Raw genomic sequence first — 16,067 nt, forward strand, 5'->3', positions numbered from 1 at the left:
AGCCCACTTTAGCTTAGCTTGAATTAGTTTCAAGACCAGAAAGAGCAGGCCGTTTTTAAAAAGAAGCTAAATCTGTCTAACAATCCCACTAAAGCTCATGAATTTACATGTTGCATCTCCTTTAATTAATTTGTACAACAAAAAGAGAAGAAAAAAAAAAACTTCTGAAGAAAAATCACAGAAACAGATTAATTTACAATAATTACACATTAAAAATTTCATCACAGCAGTTTAGCTTTAAAATTAACCACGTTATTACAAAAATACTTGGCTGTTTGTGTACCTGAAGCTGTCTGCTTCAGTATTTACTAAATTTAAAGTGAATTATCTTTTGAAGACACAGTTTAGCAGCCATTGATAGCCACTGCGGCTAACTAGCTTACTGCTAGCTCGCCGTCATTTCTATAATAGCAAGCTCCTAGGTTAGCTTAGTTTAAATTATTTTCAAGACCAGAAAGAGCTGGTCGTTGTCTAAAATGAACTAAATCTGTCTAGCAACCCCACTAAAGCGCACTAATTGACATGTTATATCTGGTTTGATTAATTTGCACAACGAAGCAAAGTGGAAAAACTACAATACGCCATTTTGAAAAGCCTTAAGTATTTCAGGCCTCGCGCCTCAGCTTTGACGGATACACAACCAGCGCAAAATGGCGAACTGCTGATTTTCCTGTTTGGACATTTAAAAAAAAAAAAGTGCTTGTGTGTTCGTGAGCTTTTAAGGTGCTGGTAAGTGGATTTAATTTAGTATTTACTGTCTTTCAATAAAGGCACGCTAAATATTTTCACCTGTTTCCAGTGTTTATGCTAAGCTAACCGTTTCTATTTCGGCTAGCATTTCAAGCTAACTGTCGGTACGAAAACCAGCAGGTGTAAAAAAAAAAAAAAATGTCCGACTATCAGCAGCCTCAGCGTGGCAGTTATGCGCCACATAGCGGGGTGTATCCCCTTTGTGTTCAGTAGCTGGACGTGTGTGTGGTGGTGGAGTCGTTGGGTAAAGAGCCCCGGCGCTGAGAGTTCCTCCGGCAGAGCAGCAGCAGCCGGAGCTCCGGGGAGACGCTGCTGGAGAAGGCGGAGTAGATCCAGGGGTTGGTGCAGGAGTTGAGGCTGGCCAGCAGCATGAGCAAGGTGAACGCTGCACCTGCACACACACACACACACACACACACACACACACACACACCTGTCTCAGTGTTTCAGCAGAATCACACGTTTTACTTCCATATGTTTACGTATAAATATTCTAAAGTTGAAAAAGAACTTTCTGAGTAATACTTGGACATGTCCTGCATGAGCACATATAAGGAAAACATGCAAAAAGATTTAAAGTATTTGTGGCACTTCTACAGATTTATGCATCATTTGCTCCAGAAATCAGTCGAACAAGTGCACACACTGGAGAAAAGTACATGTAATTTGTCCATTAAGAGGTATTAAATCAGTCTCTTTATATTTTACGGTCAACAAAATGGAAAAGCTTGTTTATTGTTGTTTTTGCAGTTTTTTCCACATTATTATTATTTTAGTTGCTTTCATCGAAATTCTGAATTTTAGCAGAAAACAGAAGGACTCCGCAGGTAATTTTAGGTTTTTGTACTTTTTTGCAGCTTCTTCCAAATTAAACCAAACAAACATCTGTATCACACAAATATAAACTTATCAGCAACTTCTAGGCAGCAGATGTGCAAAATTAGATCTTTACTGGCGCTGTTGTTGTTTTGTAATTAATAAAAATCTCTTCTATCATTATGATCACAACCAGTTTCCAAACTCTTCATCACTAGAAAGTGATATCATCCCAAATAAACTGGATGTTCTATGGGCTATATTGTCAGTTACATAAATAAATACAGTAATTTATGTGTTTATATGTAATATATCAAATGCAGTCTTCAGATGAATCCATTAATTAAAGAAGTTATTAGTTTAAGCCCTGCTGCAGGAAGAGTTCTGCACCTAAAACTATGAATAAAAAACTAAGAAATAATATTCTTGCGTTAAATACATGTTTTAAATGTATTTTTTCCCCCAAATAAATTACATGTATGTCCTGTGTTGTTATTTAAATAGATAAATTAGGTAATGTATGCTTATACATTAAAAATATATAAAGTGCATTCTTTAGTTTAGCCTATTAACTGTGGTTGTGTACCTGTTAGGTTAGAAGTTATTAAACACATAAGACGTGTGTTCTGTTTTATTCTGTCAGTCAGATAAATAAATCAATAAATTGATGCTTTTACATGTAAGGTGCTTTGTCCAGTTTAAGCCCTGAACTCAAGAAGTTATTGAGCATGAAGCAGAGGTTTGTAAAATCAGGAAAGGAAAAAACCCAGAAACCATTGCTACAGAAAGAGTTTTACGCCCTGAAACTGTGAGCCACAATAATCATAAAACACTTCAACAAGTCTGTATTATTACAACCAGTGTCAGCTCATGTTCCTGCATCACTGAAGAGGAAGATCCTTAACACCAATAAATGGCTTTCATTCATTTTTTTTTTTAAATAAAGTGTATATGGTATGCCCTATATTGTCAATTAGGCAAATTTCTGCTTCTATATTGAGTATATATAAAGGCTATTCTTCAGTTAACTAAATAAGTTATTAAGCATGAAATCAAAATGTGTAAAATTAGGGAAGTATGGACCCTAGAAACACTGCTGCAGAACGAGTGTTTCACCCTGAAACTGAGCACATTCCACCAGAACAATGCAGGAAATCATGTGTTCTGCCATGACAGTGTTTCCAGAGGATAAGTTCTGTGTGTTGGTACCGCTCTGCGGCGGGTCGGGGTCCCAGGCGGCCCACAGCTGGACGCTGAAGAACGGCGCCCAGCAGAGCGAGTAGACGAGCACGATGACCAGCGTCATCCTCACCGTCTTGGACATGGCCGCCGACACCTCGCCGCCCCGGGCAGGAGGCGCTTTGGGCGGGTCGGGGGGGCAGACGGTGAAGGGCAGCGGGGGCTCAGGCAGCAGGTCGGGCTGCAGCTCGGCTGGAGGGCAGCACAGAGGCAGTCAGTGTCGGTTTTACCCACTGTGGGCTCGTTTTTCACTGCAGTATAAAGTCCTGAACCTCTACGGACACAATACTACAGTGGTTAGAAGGAGGAGGAACTGAGAGACGTGTTCTGTCAAACATGACACAACTATAACAACATAAATAACAACAAAGGAAAGAAAAAAGGAGAATTTCTTTGTTTATTTTACACAAAGTTAAAGAAAGGAATCAGCATTTTTCCAAGGGTCCACATGTGTTACCAGTACTGGAAAAAATGTGTCTCTTCATACTATTTAATTGATTTATTTTAGTTTTTTTGCCTTTATTTGATAGTGCAGTTTGAGAGAGAGACAGGAACGTCGAGGAGAAGAAGAGGGGAAGGACCATGAGCGGGATTCAAACTCCTGACCTCCACGTCTGGGACGCCAGCGCACCCAGGTGAGCTAGAGCAGCCCTTTTATATTTTATTTACTTTTTAAATTTTTCCAACGTCTATGAACTCTCAAGCCTTGCTCATATCCTCGCATTAAATAATAATTTAAAAAAGAAAAGGTAATTTGTGCTTAGATATTTAATATTTATAAAGGACATTCATCAGTTTGAGCCGTTAACTGAAAAAGTTATTAAGCATGAAACAGACAAAAGGAAAGAGTTTGGAAATTTGAGCGACAGTAAAATGCTAAACTTAAAAGTAATATCCTTGCCTTCAAAGAAATTCAACAAAGCTATAATCCCAAAAAATCTGTGTGTACATTTTTCCATATGACCTCGAGTGTTACCAATACTGGAAAACAGTGCCTCTTTATATGATAGATATTTAACTATTTACATTTTCTAACCATTAGTTCAAGCCATGAACTAAAACACTATGAAGCATGAAGCAGAGCTCAGAGAACACTGCTGCAGAGAGAGTTTTCACCCTGAAATCTGAGCCAATGTGCTGTAACATGTTCTCAAATCCTTATTATTGCAGCCTATTTTAAAACATGTTCTTTCAACAGTAGTATCTTAGCATTACATTTTGGAAGCTTCTCTCACGCTGTGTTGTCGTCAGAGTGATTCTCAGTCTCAAGATTTGATCCAGTGTGGACGTGATGTTCTCACAAAGTGCAGAAGAATGACAAATTCTGTGTCTACAATTACAAACGTTTGTGTCATAAAAAGTCAAAAACCTCAAAGCAGTCACTGCTGATGTTGCTGTTTTTAATCTCCTGAAGTCATCGTGATGTAAAGTGACAGCAGCCTGTACGGTGTTCTACGCTCACCTGGCTGAACGTCACAGCGCGACGCGACGCTGCTGGACCCGATCGGACCCATCGGCAGGTGCTGACGGCTGGATTCGTGGTCGCAGGAGGGTTGACTGGTGGGATTGCTGAAGGTGAGGGGTGAGACGTGGAGTCCAGGCTTCCCTCTGCCTCCTCCTCCTCCTCCTCCTCCTCCTCGCTGGCTGTCCCGTCTGACTGCAGTTATGGACGTGGGCGACAGACGGCGCTCCGACTTCAGGTACAGGTTGTTGTGGATCTCCTTGAAGATGCGCACCTGAAGGAGGGAAATCTTTATGATTCTGTTTATTGAGAAGTTCTGCTGGGTTCTGCCGGTGTCTACCTGGCAGACGGTGATGATGAGGACGGGCAGGATGAAGACCGACAGGGTCATCCAGGTCACGTAGGCTTTGAGGCCCCAAGACTCAGCAAAGCTTCCCCAACACTCGTGGATCCCTGGAGCCACTTCTGAGCGGGAGAAGATGAAAACCTGCAGGTGAATACATTTAACTGAGTCTCATTATTTGTTCTAAAAACGAGAAAGTTCTAGTGATATTTTCAGCAGGAAGTTTTCTTGTAGTTTCCAAAATGTTCTTCTTAAAGGCAAGATAACGTTTTCTAAAGATGCTCTCAAATTGTTGTGTTCCATCTTTGTTAATATATTAAACTACAGACACGTTTTATAAAAACACATTCTGTCTCCTGAGGCCTCGATAACATCTAGAAAACATTTATTGAATGTTGATTTGAGAACGTTCTTCTTCTGTTGTCATAACATAATCTGACAACATCCTCCAAACCTCGTCTGAATGTTAAAACGTTCTGTCTTGGTTCACTTGTAACCTCACAGGAACATTATCAGAAATGATAAACATCCTTAGAACGCTCTCTGAACATCAGATTAAAGTGTTTTCTTTCAAACATTATTAGAACTTGTAGGTAATGTTAGACAATGTTGTAGGAACGTTTTCTGCTTGCTGGGTCGCGTTTTAACTTAGCTACAATTTTGTTGTTCTAAAAATATTCTGAGAAAGTTCTGCAAAGTTCTACTAATGCTTTCATCTTTGAAGGTCTCTTTTAGTTTCTAGAATGTTACTTAAAAATTCTCTAAAGATGCTTAGAAAGTCTTCCTAACACATTTTCCAGATGTGCATTGAGAACGTCCTTCCTTTGCTATCATGTAACATTGTGGGAATGTTTTATAGAAGAACGTTCTCAACAGCAACATCCCCAAAACATCCTCAGAACATTGCAGGCTAAATGTTCCATCTTTGTGATATCAGATTAGAGGAATGTTTAATACAAACACATTCTGTCTTCTGAGATTTGCTGCAACAAGCTTCTCCTGTTCAACAAAGCAGAACCACCAGAATATGAATCGGTAATAAGCACCAGACCCGTGCTGCGGTTCTACCTGCGGCAGGCTGAGCAGCAGCGACAGCCCCCAGGCCAACACCACGAAGGTGTTGCAGCGCTGCGTGGCTCCGCTGCGATGCGCCTGCAGGGGGCAGCAGATGGCGTAGTGGCGGTCCAGCGTCATGGCGACGATCATGTAGGAGGAGGCGAACATGCCGAGCACCTGGAGGTATTTCACCAGGCGGCACAGGAAGTCCGGGCCGGGAAGTCTGCCCTGAGCGTCCCACACCAGCTGGGGCAACACCTCCGAGAGGAAGAACAGGAACAAGAAGATGTAGGGAGGTAATACGAGTCAATTTGTATACACATTTTTACACATTTACATATTTCTGTGTGCTCAAGATTTGTGTGCACATTTATGGGTTTGTGTGCACATTTCTAAATCTGTGATCAGATTTGTGCACACGTACAAAAGTTGTGTACACATTTAAACTAACTTGTGTACATATTTGATGTTCGTGTTTTTGTGTACACATTGACAAACATGCACATTAAGGTAAAGTTTGTAAACCTTCCACACACATTTATAAACATTATTTCCTCTGATGAGGTGATTAGCAGAGACAGGGTTTAACTGTGTGTGTGTGTGTGTGTATGTGTTACCTGGAACAGCGCCACCACCAGGTCCGCCACGCAGAGGTTGAGCATGAACTGGTGCAGCGGGTTGTGATGTCGCCGGCGCCTTAGCAACACCACCAGCACCAGCCCGTTGCCGAGCAACGCCATCACCAAGATGGCCGCCAGCACCACCACCTCGGCCACCGCCAGCAGGGTGTCTCGCTGCCTGTCGGTGACGTTGGCGCCCACCGGGGCCTCGGAGACCGCCGACCACCGGGTGGACGGGTAGGTGTGTGTTACCATGGAGACCGACATGCTGGCTGGGAGGGGGGCGCAAAGAGAAAAGTTCACACTGAGGACAAAAGTTCAACCGTAAAACACGACTGGGCTGCGTTCTGAGCTGCTTCTTTAAAATGTTTACTTCAACTACGAACTGCGGCGCCTCAAACTCTGACATCACAATCAGGACTTTTGTACACGTCACAGGTTAATGTGGATATTTAATGATCCGATGCGCATTTACATGTTTGTGTACACATTTAACGATTTGCAAACACTTTTGTGCACATAATGAATTTTTCACTTAAATGATGAAATAAAGTCATGACAGCAGGACACACCTTAAAACATTTACCTTTTTGGGAGAAAACAAACACTTCTGGAACTAAAAAGTGAAAATCAATTAACCAGCAGCTCAGATGAAGTCACATCACAGCAAGGAAACTTTGTCTCCCTCATCTGGCGGGGAGAGTAATTACCTCAACATGAATGACTTTAGACTTTCTTAGACTCTAGTCCTTCCTCTGAATGCTGAGTGTATATTTATGTGGAGCATCAGACACTTTCATTTTTCCATCTTACTCCTGGTTGTTGTTTCCTGCTCAGCGTCCGTCGCTATGGTTACTCCTCTCCTCAGCCCCGACCGACCAATCATCTCAACCGGCTGGTTTTAATCTGCGTTATTGAATGTAATGTGATGTACGTTCATTTATATGTAAATCAGCTGCACTCCAGATTTAAACAGATGAGTGCAAGTACCTCAAACCTGGACCTGGGCTCGTGTAAATGTACTTCATCATCCACTGAACTGGTTCCTGGCTGTCAGACTGCAGGAAGTCGATCCAAAATATCACTCAGGAGCTTTATAGTTTATATATTTAGAAGCATTTTTTATTCCTCTTTGCTATTTGATCTGATCAAAAAGAAGCATAAAAAATAGAAAGAAAATAAAAATATATTCAAAGAAATATATAAAAATATTTTCAATAAATAAAAATATATATTTAAATAAATAAATAACAATAATAGAATAATAATAAAGATAAAAACAAAAAAAATAACCACTGTGGTCATGTAACCCAAGATGTCAGGTCTTAAAAGGTTGAGCAAGTTTCATGTAGAATATTGTGCAACAACAACTTCTCTGTGCAATAACATGAACCATTCGTACTGATCACACTGTGTACTTACATTTTTATTTCTTAGAACAACTCATGTTTTACACTTCATGCTTATACTTTTCTACTTATGTTTATCTGTGTATTTTTTCTACTGCCTAACTTTGTGTAACCATAAACAGTTTCTCCTCTGGGATCAGCAAAGTATTTATATTTATATATTTATATTCTTTATTTTCCAAGTACTATGGACACTTTTATATCTTATGCCTTTACTTTTCTACTTAAGTTTGTATTTTTAGGGCATATTTTTCGACTCAGCTTTAATTTTTTTCTCGGATGCCCGCAACAACTTTCCGCCACAATTCCCGATTGTTGAGATCCAGCACCGTCGGTCAGTTGGTCTACGAAGCTACGCGATGGTCGTCCAATACGACTTCGGGCCACGAGTTGGTTTCCAAACAAGGCTTTGACTGACGAGCTCGTGTTTGTCCTGTGAACAGTAATCTTTGTTGTCCAATAACGGTTGAGGTTTCCCGTAAAGTCGTGCTCTCGTTGGATGCTGCTTCCATGAAACACTGAGGATGGTACCAAGCATTCTGGTCTAGGTGGCGTCCATCTGAGATTCAAGCGGTTTAGGAAGTGTCCACATAGTCAACCATACAGAAGTAGAGACTCAATCCACATTTCATACCATCTGAAAGACTAGTTTTCCAAATTGTGTTTAACTGTAAAATGTCAGACCACCTTGTGTTTACGTCGGTTTGTGTTGATGACACGTTGCTGCCAAGGTGTTTGAAACTTTGTGCTTGATTGACAGTTGAATTTACTGTAGTATCAATAGACATAAACTCAGTTTTTTAGTGACCAGCTTCATTTTCTAGCTAATGTAGAAGGTTGTTGCTCCGGAAAAGGTGAAGACGTTAGTGTCATGTCATCGGCATAATCAGTTATGTGGATTTCTGGGTGTCTTTTACTTTTTTTCTTCTACTGCTTAACTCTTACATACTGTTCATATGTTATGCCTTCACAGCGTGGTTCGGCTCGATTTTGACAGATCTATGTAGAATGTCTAAATGTCACATTAGTAAATGCAAAAGAACCCGAAAACCTCAATTTTCCTTGATTTGACCCCCACTGGTGGATCTAAAATCCATCTCAGTGGTCAAACATTTTATAATATTTTCATTTTTTGTTATATTTTGGGTCACTTTAGGAGAAGTCGTCATATTTCAGGCTAAAAGACCTTCAGGGTGTCTTTACTGCTGTCAAACGTCAAAAGGGGTCTCTGTATGTCAGGGTTGAATGTCTGACAGGGATCAATGAAGTTTTCTGATTCAGAAGTTGCCCCAACAACGAGGCCTTCGCCCTTGTTAGCGAGGGGCCTCCCCGCATGCCTCCGCGATTGTGTGACCTCGTATGTGTTGAACCGTAAAAGTTTGCGAAGCTGCTACTGTAAACACATTAAACGTCTCTTTGTCTCAGCATTAACGTGCTCAGCGAAGCCCGGCGCCGCTCGTGTGTTCGCTTTGCGGGATATTTACAGTTAAAATTGACGCGTTGCCAACTTTGACCTCCAACACGAAGGCGTACAGGACGAACCGACACTCCGGCGGGGAAGGAAACCTGCGCGAGGTCATTCTGCACAAACCGTTTCGTAACCACTGAAGTCACAAAGCGTCCTGTAATCGTTTCTGGAAATATGGTGGAGGAGCTGCTAATTGGAAGGCAGTAATTGGGAAAAACCAATCAATCAGCAATCAGGGGTGCAACGAGAACTAAAGCGGGTCTTGTGTGTCCGTCCAGTGTTGAGGTACTTTGTTTAACTTTATGCATCTACTCCACATTTAAAGATAAAGCTGCTGGTTTAGTTTACACAAAAACGTGAACATATCGCTGAACATTAAAGCAGTAGGGGCTTTTTGGCATGTTTCAAACGCCTATCATCTAAAGTTTCCATTTAAAAATAGCTAAATTATAACCAGATTTCACTTTAAAAAGAAGGTAGAAGAACATTTAAACATTTAAAAATAATCAAGTTGGACCTCAAACACACTTTGGAACATGTTTCATATATGTGACAAATGGAACCGTTGCTTTTTCCCTCATTTAGACGTGAAGGTTTATCTCTTCTGTGGATGTATTTTGAGATTTACACTCAATTTGCATCAAATCAAACAGAAACATTACAAGATATTTAAGTTTAAGTCAATCACAGAAGGTTCAATTAAATGACAGTTTGAGCTCCGAAGGTCGAAATTCAGAAAAATGTCCCAACAACAAACTCTGACTCTCATTTTGTTGGTTTGTGTCATTTTTAGTGTTTTTTTTTGTCCAAACATATTTCTGTTCATTTCTGTGTTTGGTTAAATGGTCACTTCTTCACTAATTGGATTCACTTTGTCTTTAAATTGGGCCAAAACTGCTGCAGTTTGAGCTCAACAGAGATTTTTAAAAAGTCACAACAAAAGCAAAGATAAGACAAAAAGCAGAAAACTGAAGGTACATTTTCCGCTCTCATTCCCTCACCTGGATTCATGTGGTGACCCCAGATTGGCAAACTTGTTAAACTAATTTATATAAAGTAGATAAACTAGCTCCAGCTCATCCTGCTGCAGATTAATATCAGAATAAATCAGTGAGAGAAGCTTTTTTTTTTCTGCAGGAGAAGAACCTCAAGTTGATTTTATCCAAAAGACATCAAACATCTGAGCTGGTTTGTTTACTTCAACTCACAAAATGACAAAAATGTGAAGCAGAAATCATCCAGGTTTTCTCCTTTTTGTGTTTCTTTTAAATAAAGTTAATTTAAAAGACAAATATTACAGTTGGAAGACACTAAACAGAGAAACAGCCAAGTTTGTTGACATCTTTTGGTGGTTTTAATCCAATTAGAAGACTCTGGACACCTGCTGTTTATGACTTATTTTTATTGTTACGAGCTGAAGAACTAAAGTCTCTCCTCTTAGCATCTTTAATAGCATTTTAAATCATTTTTTAAAATCATTTTTTTTCTGTAAAACATGCTCCTTACACCCTCAGTTCTCCCCATGTAAAGGGACTTCTACACAGTTTGATTTTACATTTTAGCAGAAAACAAGCAAAATATCAGAAGCAAAGCCTGAGCAACGGAGAAAATTCATTTTCTCTCTCTATGCGGACACTAAATAGACAAATAGTCGAGCTTATTGACGTCATTTGGCGATTTTAATCCAACTAGAAGACTGTGGACACCTGCTGTTTAGACCTGCTTTTATTTACATGAGCCAAAACATGAAAATTGGTCCAATCCATCCTTCTTTTTGCATCTTTACTAGTATTTTCTACCATTTTTAGCTGGAATATTACTGTTATAAATGCTCTGTTTACCCCCAATCCTTCTCATTTAAAGGTAGAACCAACATCTACAGAGTTTAATCTCCCAAAAATCAGAAGCAAACAGTTTACTAACCTCGTCTTCAGTGTCCCATGAAGCATCTTTTGATCACTTTTATGTTTTTTTTTTTTTAAACAGCTGAGTTTGTTGACATCTTTTGGCAATTTTAATCCAATTAGAAGACTGTGGACACCTGCTGTTCTAGACTTAAAGCTAAAATATGTCCCTGTTGTGCATTTCAGAGTCATTTTTTACCGTTCTTAGGCAGATTGTTCCTGTCAGAAATGATCTCTTTCACCGTCAAACCTCCTCGTGTGAAGGTAGAACCAACTTCTCAGTCTGCAACTGAGAAAATGGTAGTTTTTTGTTCACTATTCAGACACTAAATAGAGAAACAGCCGAGTTTGTTGACATGTTTGTTGATTTTAATCCAATTAGAAGACTGTGGACACCTGCTGCTCTATACTTAAAGCTAAAATCTGTCCTTTTTTGCACCTTTCAGAGTTTTTTTTTACCGTTCTTAGCCAGATTATTCCTGTCAGAAATGCTTGTTTCACCCTTATTCCTCCTCATCTAAAAGAATTTTGTAAATGAGAAGCAAACACATGCTGTTTAATACTTTTTTTCACAAGCCAAAAAGCTAATAACAGTTCTTCTTTCCCCTTTCAGAGTATTTTTTATTATTCTTACCAAGAGTATTCCTGTCACAAATCCTCCTTCCACCCTCAGTCCACCTCATGTAAAGGTAGAACCAACGTCTGCAAAGTCTAATTTCCCATTTCAGTAGAAAACAGAGATTTTCACAAGCCAAAAAGTTAAATGTAGTCCCTTTTTTTGCACCTTTTAGAGTATTTTTTACCATATTTAGTCATTTTTTACAGTCAAAAATGCTCCTTTCACCCTCGATCCACCTCATTTGAAGGTAAAACAAACTTCTGCAGAGTTTAATCTCCCAAAAACCAGAAGCAAAGCCCGAGCAAACGACTCACTCACCTCGTCCTCAGCATCCCGTGAAGCATCTGTCGGATCCAGGACAACCTGATCTGCTGCTGCACACTCGAGCTGCATCCATGCTGAGTGTTTTCCACTCGGTTATTCCTCCGACAGTGACCTCTGCCAACTCCTCTTCAGCACATCCCTCTCTCCTCACGGCTGTCTCGTGAAAAAGTGGGTTGGAGGCAGGAGGGAAGCGCTGATGAAAGGCCGTGGGGGTGAATTAATGTGATTTCCCGCTCGCTGTTTGGACGTCGACAGACTTTGATGAGCGACGGACACACGGCAGCAGATCGGATGAGATTTTTGTTATTAGGGGTGATCAAAGGGCCTTAAACTGATATGTGTACGTGTGATTGTGCGTCAGCGGGTGATGGAGGACGGGCCGCCGGGTGTTGTGACAGATGGGTTGTGGGGTTTTTAGAGAGAAATGAGAAGGCGGCAGCAACAGAAGGAGGGTTTGTCTTGTTTTTCCTCCCACATTCCACCTCTCCGCTCTCCCTCCGACAGGGAACTAATCTGTTTGCTTCCCCTCAATCGCTCCCTCGTTTGGAGAAGCCTCTAATTACCGAGAGGCCCGCTGAGTGGCTGTAAAACAGTCGCACACGAGGCGAGTCGCTTTAAAATACGTTTCAGTGGAGTCGCCTTCAAGTCAGTTTGATCAGAGGACTTTGATTGGTTGTAATTCCCATTATTGTGTTTTTTCTTTTGCCAACAACTTCCCTTAAAAGACCAGAAACAGAAGCTTTCGTATTAGCAGGTGATTGTACATTGCAAAAAAACAAGTTAAAAGTAAAAGAACTACAGTCATTTCACAGATTTCTACTCAGTTATTACACCTAAAAAAAACTGATTAACCTCAAAGCTCTGCAGTGAAACCGATTTTTTAAAGTATTTTACAGGTTTTAGCCTCAATTATTCCAATCAAACACCTTTATTAAAGTGTTTCAGAGTGTTCCACAACTTATTTTAGACGACAAATAGTGGAGACTAACAATAGAATTAGTTTTATTTCACTAAATAAGTTCTTTCGGTAAATTTTAATGTGACAAAGTGCAAAAACATAAGCAGCCATTGGGGCACGATGAACACCAGAGTGCCTTTGTACTCTTTAAAAAACAGTCAGTGCATGTTTGATTTAGTTGAAAAAGTTTGCTTAATTTGTGTTTTGAATTCTTAACAGTTCAACAGAAACACCTCCCTGACTGCATGTGGTGCTCTGAGCTGTTTCTAATCATCTCTTTACTCTGGTGGAGGCAGTTTTCTGGATTCTATTGGCTTCAAATTACACTTTGTCCATTTAAATTGATATTCTAATGATGGCAGAAGGGTAAAAAAATCTGGTTTACTGCTCTTTAAAGAAGGTCAGTGAATAATTTAGTTGGAAAATTTGCAAATTTCTATTTTACTGTTCTTAGGGTCAGTTTGTGTTACATTACAGATCGTCTTCAAAAACCTGTATTTGAGCTGCAGTTGAAGTAAAATCCTGTTTTTAATAAATCTCAGTTTACTTTAGTGAATTCTGTCAAATTGAAATTACACTTCTGTCCCTTTAAACTGGTGTTAGTGTCGGCAGAAGTGAGATAATTAGGTTTACTGCTCCGTTGGCATTGTGCTCTTGATGAGAACTTATTATTTTACTTATAACTTATTTTATATGAATAATGTACTTTATATCTTATTGGATTTCCACTTTAAGTCACTGCGTTTCTTGGATTACGTTATTTGTTTTTTTTCTGAGCACTATCTGGCACAAGAATTTCCTGTGGGATTAAAAAAAAAAAAAAAAAGACTTAGCTTATTTTAGCTTAGCTTAGCTTAACACAACCGCTTACTACCTAATATAATAATAATATTGGCTAGAGAGGAGCAACAAATACAACATTTATAAATCACTTAATTTATCTTTTATTTACCAGTATTCCTATTAATAAGAATGTGAATAGAAAGAAATCAGGTGTAAAGTAGCTGCTGCTGCCTGGTTTTAGCTCCACAGAGGCTTAGATTTGTTCTTTTTGTTTTATTTTACAGCAGGTTGAACAAAGAAATTAGGTTTTTTTTACATCTGATCTTGATGTAAACTGAGAAAAGTTCATGATATTGATATTGACGATGATGGCAAGAGGATTAAACAAAGTGAAATAGTGATAAATTGCTTGAATTGTTCGTCAACAATATCCCTGATTTTACACACGATCCATCATAATAAAGATACGGATAAATAGAAATGCTAAATTTCACGTCAGATGAGCTCATGTCCTCTGACTCCCCTGTAGTTTACATCCTGCTGAGCCTTTCAAAGGGACCATAAAGTTATTGAACTTCAAGCTGGAAGTGTTCGATCATTTGCTGTCTTCATTTATTATTTCACAAAAGGAGTCTGAAGACGCTGCTTTCTGTTTTAAAGGCACTAAACTGTCAACAGAAAAAAACCCTCCAGCTCTAGAAACATCGTCGTCATCTAACCCTTGTTCCCCTCAAGTTTTTACTTTTGCAATTCATGTCATTATTCCTGCATGTTTTATTATTGTTCCTTTTTAAGTTGTCTAACATTAACAGAAAATGACTTATTTTATTTATTTCCCGTTTTTCTTTCAGCTTAATTTTAAAGACTAGACCATTATTCGACCTGTTGCACATAAAGTTATAAAATCTAGATGAGAAATTTAGAGGGTTTTACTCAACAAGACGCCAAATGTTGTGGTTGAACGAGACAACGTGGCCTCCGTGTGGTCTGGACGAGCCGGTGCGGCCTGCAGTCACACACACAAGTGATTTACAGTGAAAACAAACTTTATTAGACATCAGAGCGACAACTTGAAAGTTCATTATGTGGTAGTTTTGTTTAGTTAATGTAAAGTTAATCTTAAAATGTGTAAAGAACAGCTGGTTTCACTCAGTCATAAATAATTAAAGCAAAACTAAAACACAGGGAAAGGACTGGCTGGGACTCAAACAATGCATTATTTATTTCTCATACAGTAATTGTGATAATAGATTCAAGGGAAATGCAAATAAAGTGCTAAAACTAAGGTCTGGAAACACTGTAAGATACAACGTGCTTCAAACAGGGAGGTGTTTTTTAAACTACTAAACCTTCAGATTAAATGTAAACTGCTGCAAACACATTGAAGCAGTTTGTGTTCACAGTCCAGTTTCATGTCAGTGTTATACATGATCTTGTTGTTGTTGTTATAAAATTGCATAGAAGAGCTACAGAAGGCCGTCGTAATCCTACGCTGATCCCCGCTGAGTGGCTGCCGTCTGTTCTAGGTGCTCAGTGTTCGAGGTCCGGTGCTTTCAACGGCCTTCATGATGGACTGGACCACTTCAGACGTGGAGCCTTGACCTCCCAGATCCGCAGTGTGCAGCTGGAAGACACAGCGTAAGCACAGCATTCTGTATTTAACACATCATCACTGACTACAGGATGGATGGATGGATGGATGGATGGATGGATGGATGGATGGATGGATGGATGGATGGACGGACGGATGGATGGATGGATGGACCATGCAGATCCCAGAAATAAAGTGCCAGAAAATGCTGGTGTTTACAAAAAAGGTGCAAAAATTGTTGATATTTACGATAAAATAGAGTGTTAATGTGGAAATAGAACTAATAATAATAAGCATATAGGAGGGGTGTGGTGCACGGGTCCTGGTGCGCTCGGATTATTAGGTTATCAGCTGAGTCGAGAACTTTAAACTACATAATTCTACATCATCTATAAAATCCTAGAGGGATCATTCCGTGTCAACTCAGAGAGGTTAGGGGAGGTCAGTTGCTCAACCACCTCAGAATCCGTTGAGCCTTTGTAGAAATGATCTTTGAAGTTTAGGATAGTAAGAGATGGAAGTATCATCTACTGGTGTTTCAACATCCTTCCATAATGCTCAAGACTTCATGCTCCTGATCTGTTTCAACTCTAGCCACCGCTTCCCATTTAATAATAATAATAATAGGAGCAGAATGATTTCAGCATGAAGACAACATGGAAGGATGCTGAAACTTGCCACACCAGTAGATGATACTTCCGTCTCTTACTGTCCTAAATTTCATC

At 39.6% G+C, this 16,067-nt stretch overlaps 2 protein-coding genes across 2 annotated transcripts in view; both read right to left on the reverse strand.

Moving 5' to 3' along the window:
* Nucleotides 1-956: 956 nt before the first annotated feature.
* Nucleotides 957-6,553, reverse strand: LOC103363419 (vasopressin V2 receptor-like). Its single transcript, XM_008290173.1, has 6 exons — nt 6,284-6,553; nt 5,679-5,924; nt 4,608-4,754; nt 4,268-4,541; nt 2,776-2,997; nt 957-1,141 (listed from the first exon to the last, which is right to left on the reverse strand). Exons 1-6 carry the CDS (start codon nt 6,551-6,553, stop codon nt 957-959), a joined length of 1,344 nt encoding a protein of 447 aa, XP_008288395.1.
* Nucleotides 6,554-15,211: 8,658 nt separating this feature from the next.
* Nucleotides 15,212-16,067, reverse strand: part of LOC103363420 (isocitrate dehydrogenase [NAD] subunit gamma, mitochondrial-like) — a 13,981-nt gene continuing 13,125 nt past the window's right edge. Inside the window, exon 9 of the mRNA XM_008290174.1 lies at nt 15,212-15,375. Within this exon, the coding sequence (XP_008288396.1) occupies nt 15,274-15,375 (102 nt within the window). The 3' untranslated portion in view covers nt 15,212-15,273. The remainder of the gene's footprint in view (nt 15,376-16,067) is intronic.

The sequence above is a fragment of the Stegastes partitus genome, unplaced genomic scaffold (assembly GCF_000690725.1).
Source record: "Stegastes partitus isolate 25-593 unplaced genomic scaffold, Stegastes_partitus-1.0.2 Scaffold658, whole genome shotgun sequence".
NCBI classification, from domain to species: Eukaryota; Metazoa; Chordata; class Actinopteri; family Pomacentridae; genus Stegastes; species Stegastes partitus.

Excerpts from the sequence above, each read along its gene's own strand:
- LOC103363419 (XM_008290173.1), bottom strand. The coding sequence starts at position 6,553 with ATGTCGGTCTCCATGGTAACACACACCTACCCGTCCACCCGGTGGTCG. Across the intron at positions 5,925-6,283 it reads TGGTGGTGGCGCTGTTCCAG|GTGTTGCCCCAGCTGGTGTG; the intron begins GTAACACATACA and ends TTCCTCTCGGAG. Across the intron at positions 2,998-4,267 it reads GCGCTGTGACGTTCAGCCAG|CCGAGCTGCAGCCCGACCTG; the intron begins GTGAGCGTAGAA and ends GCTGCCCTCCAG.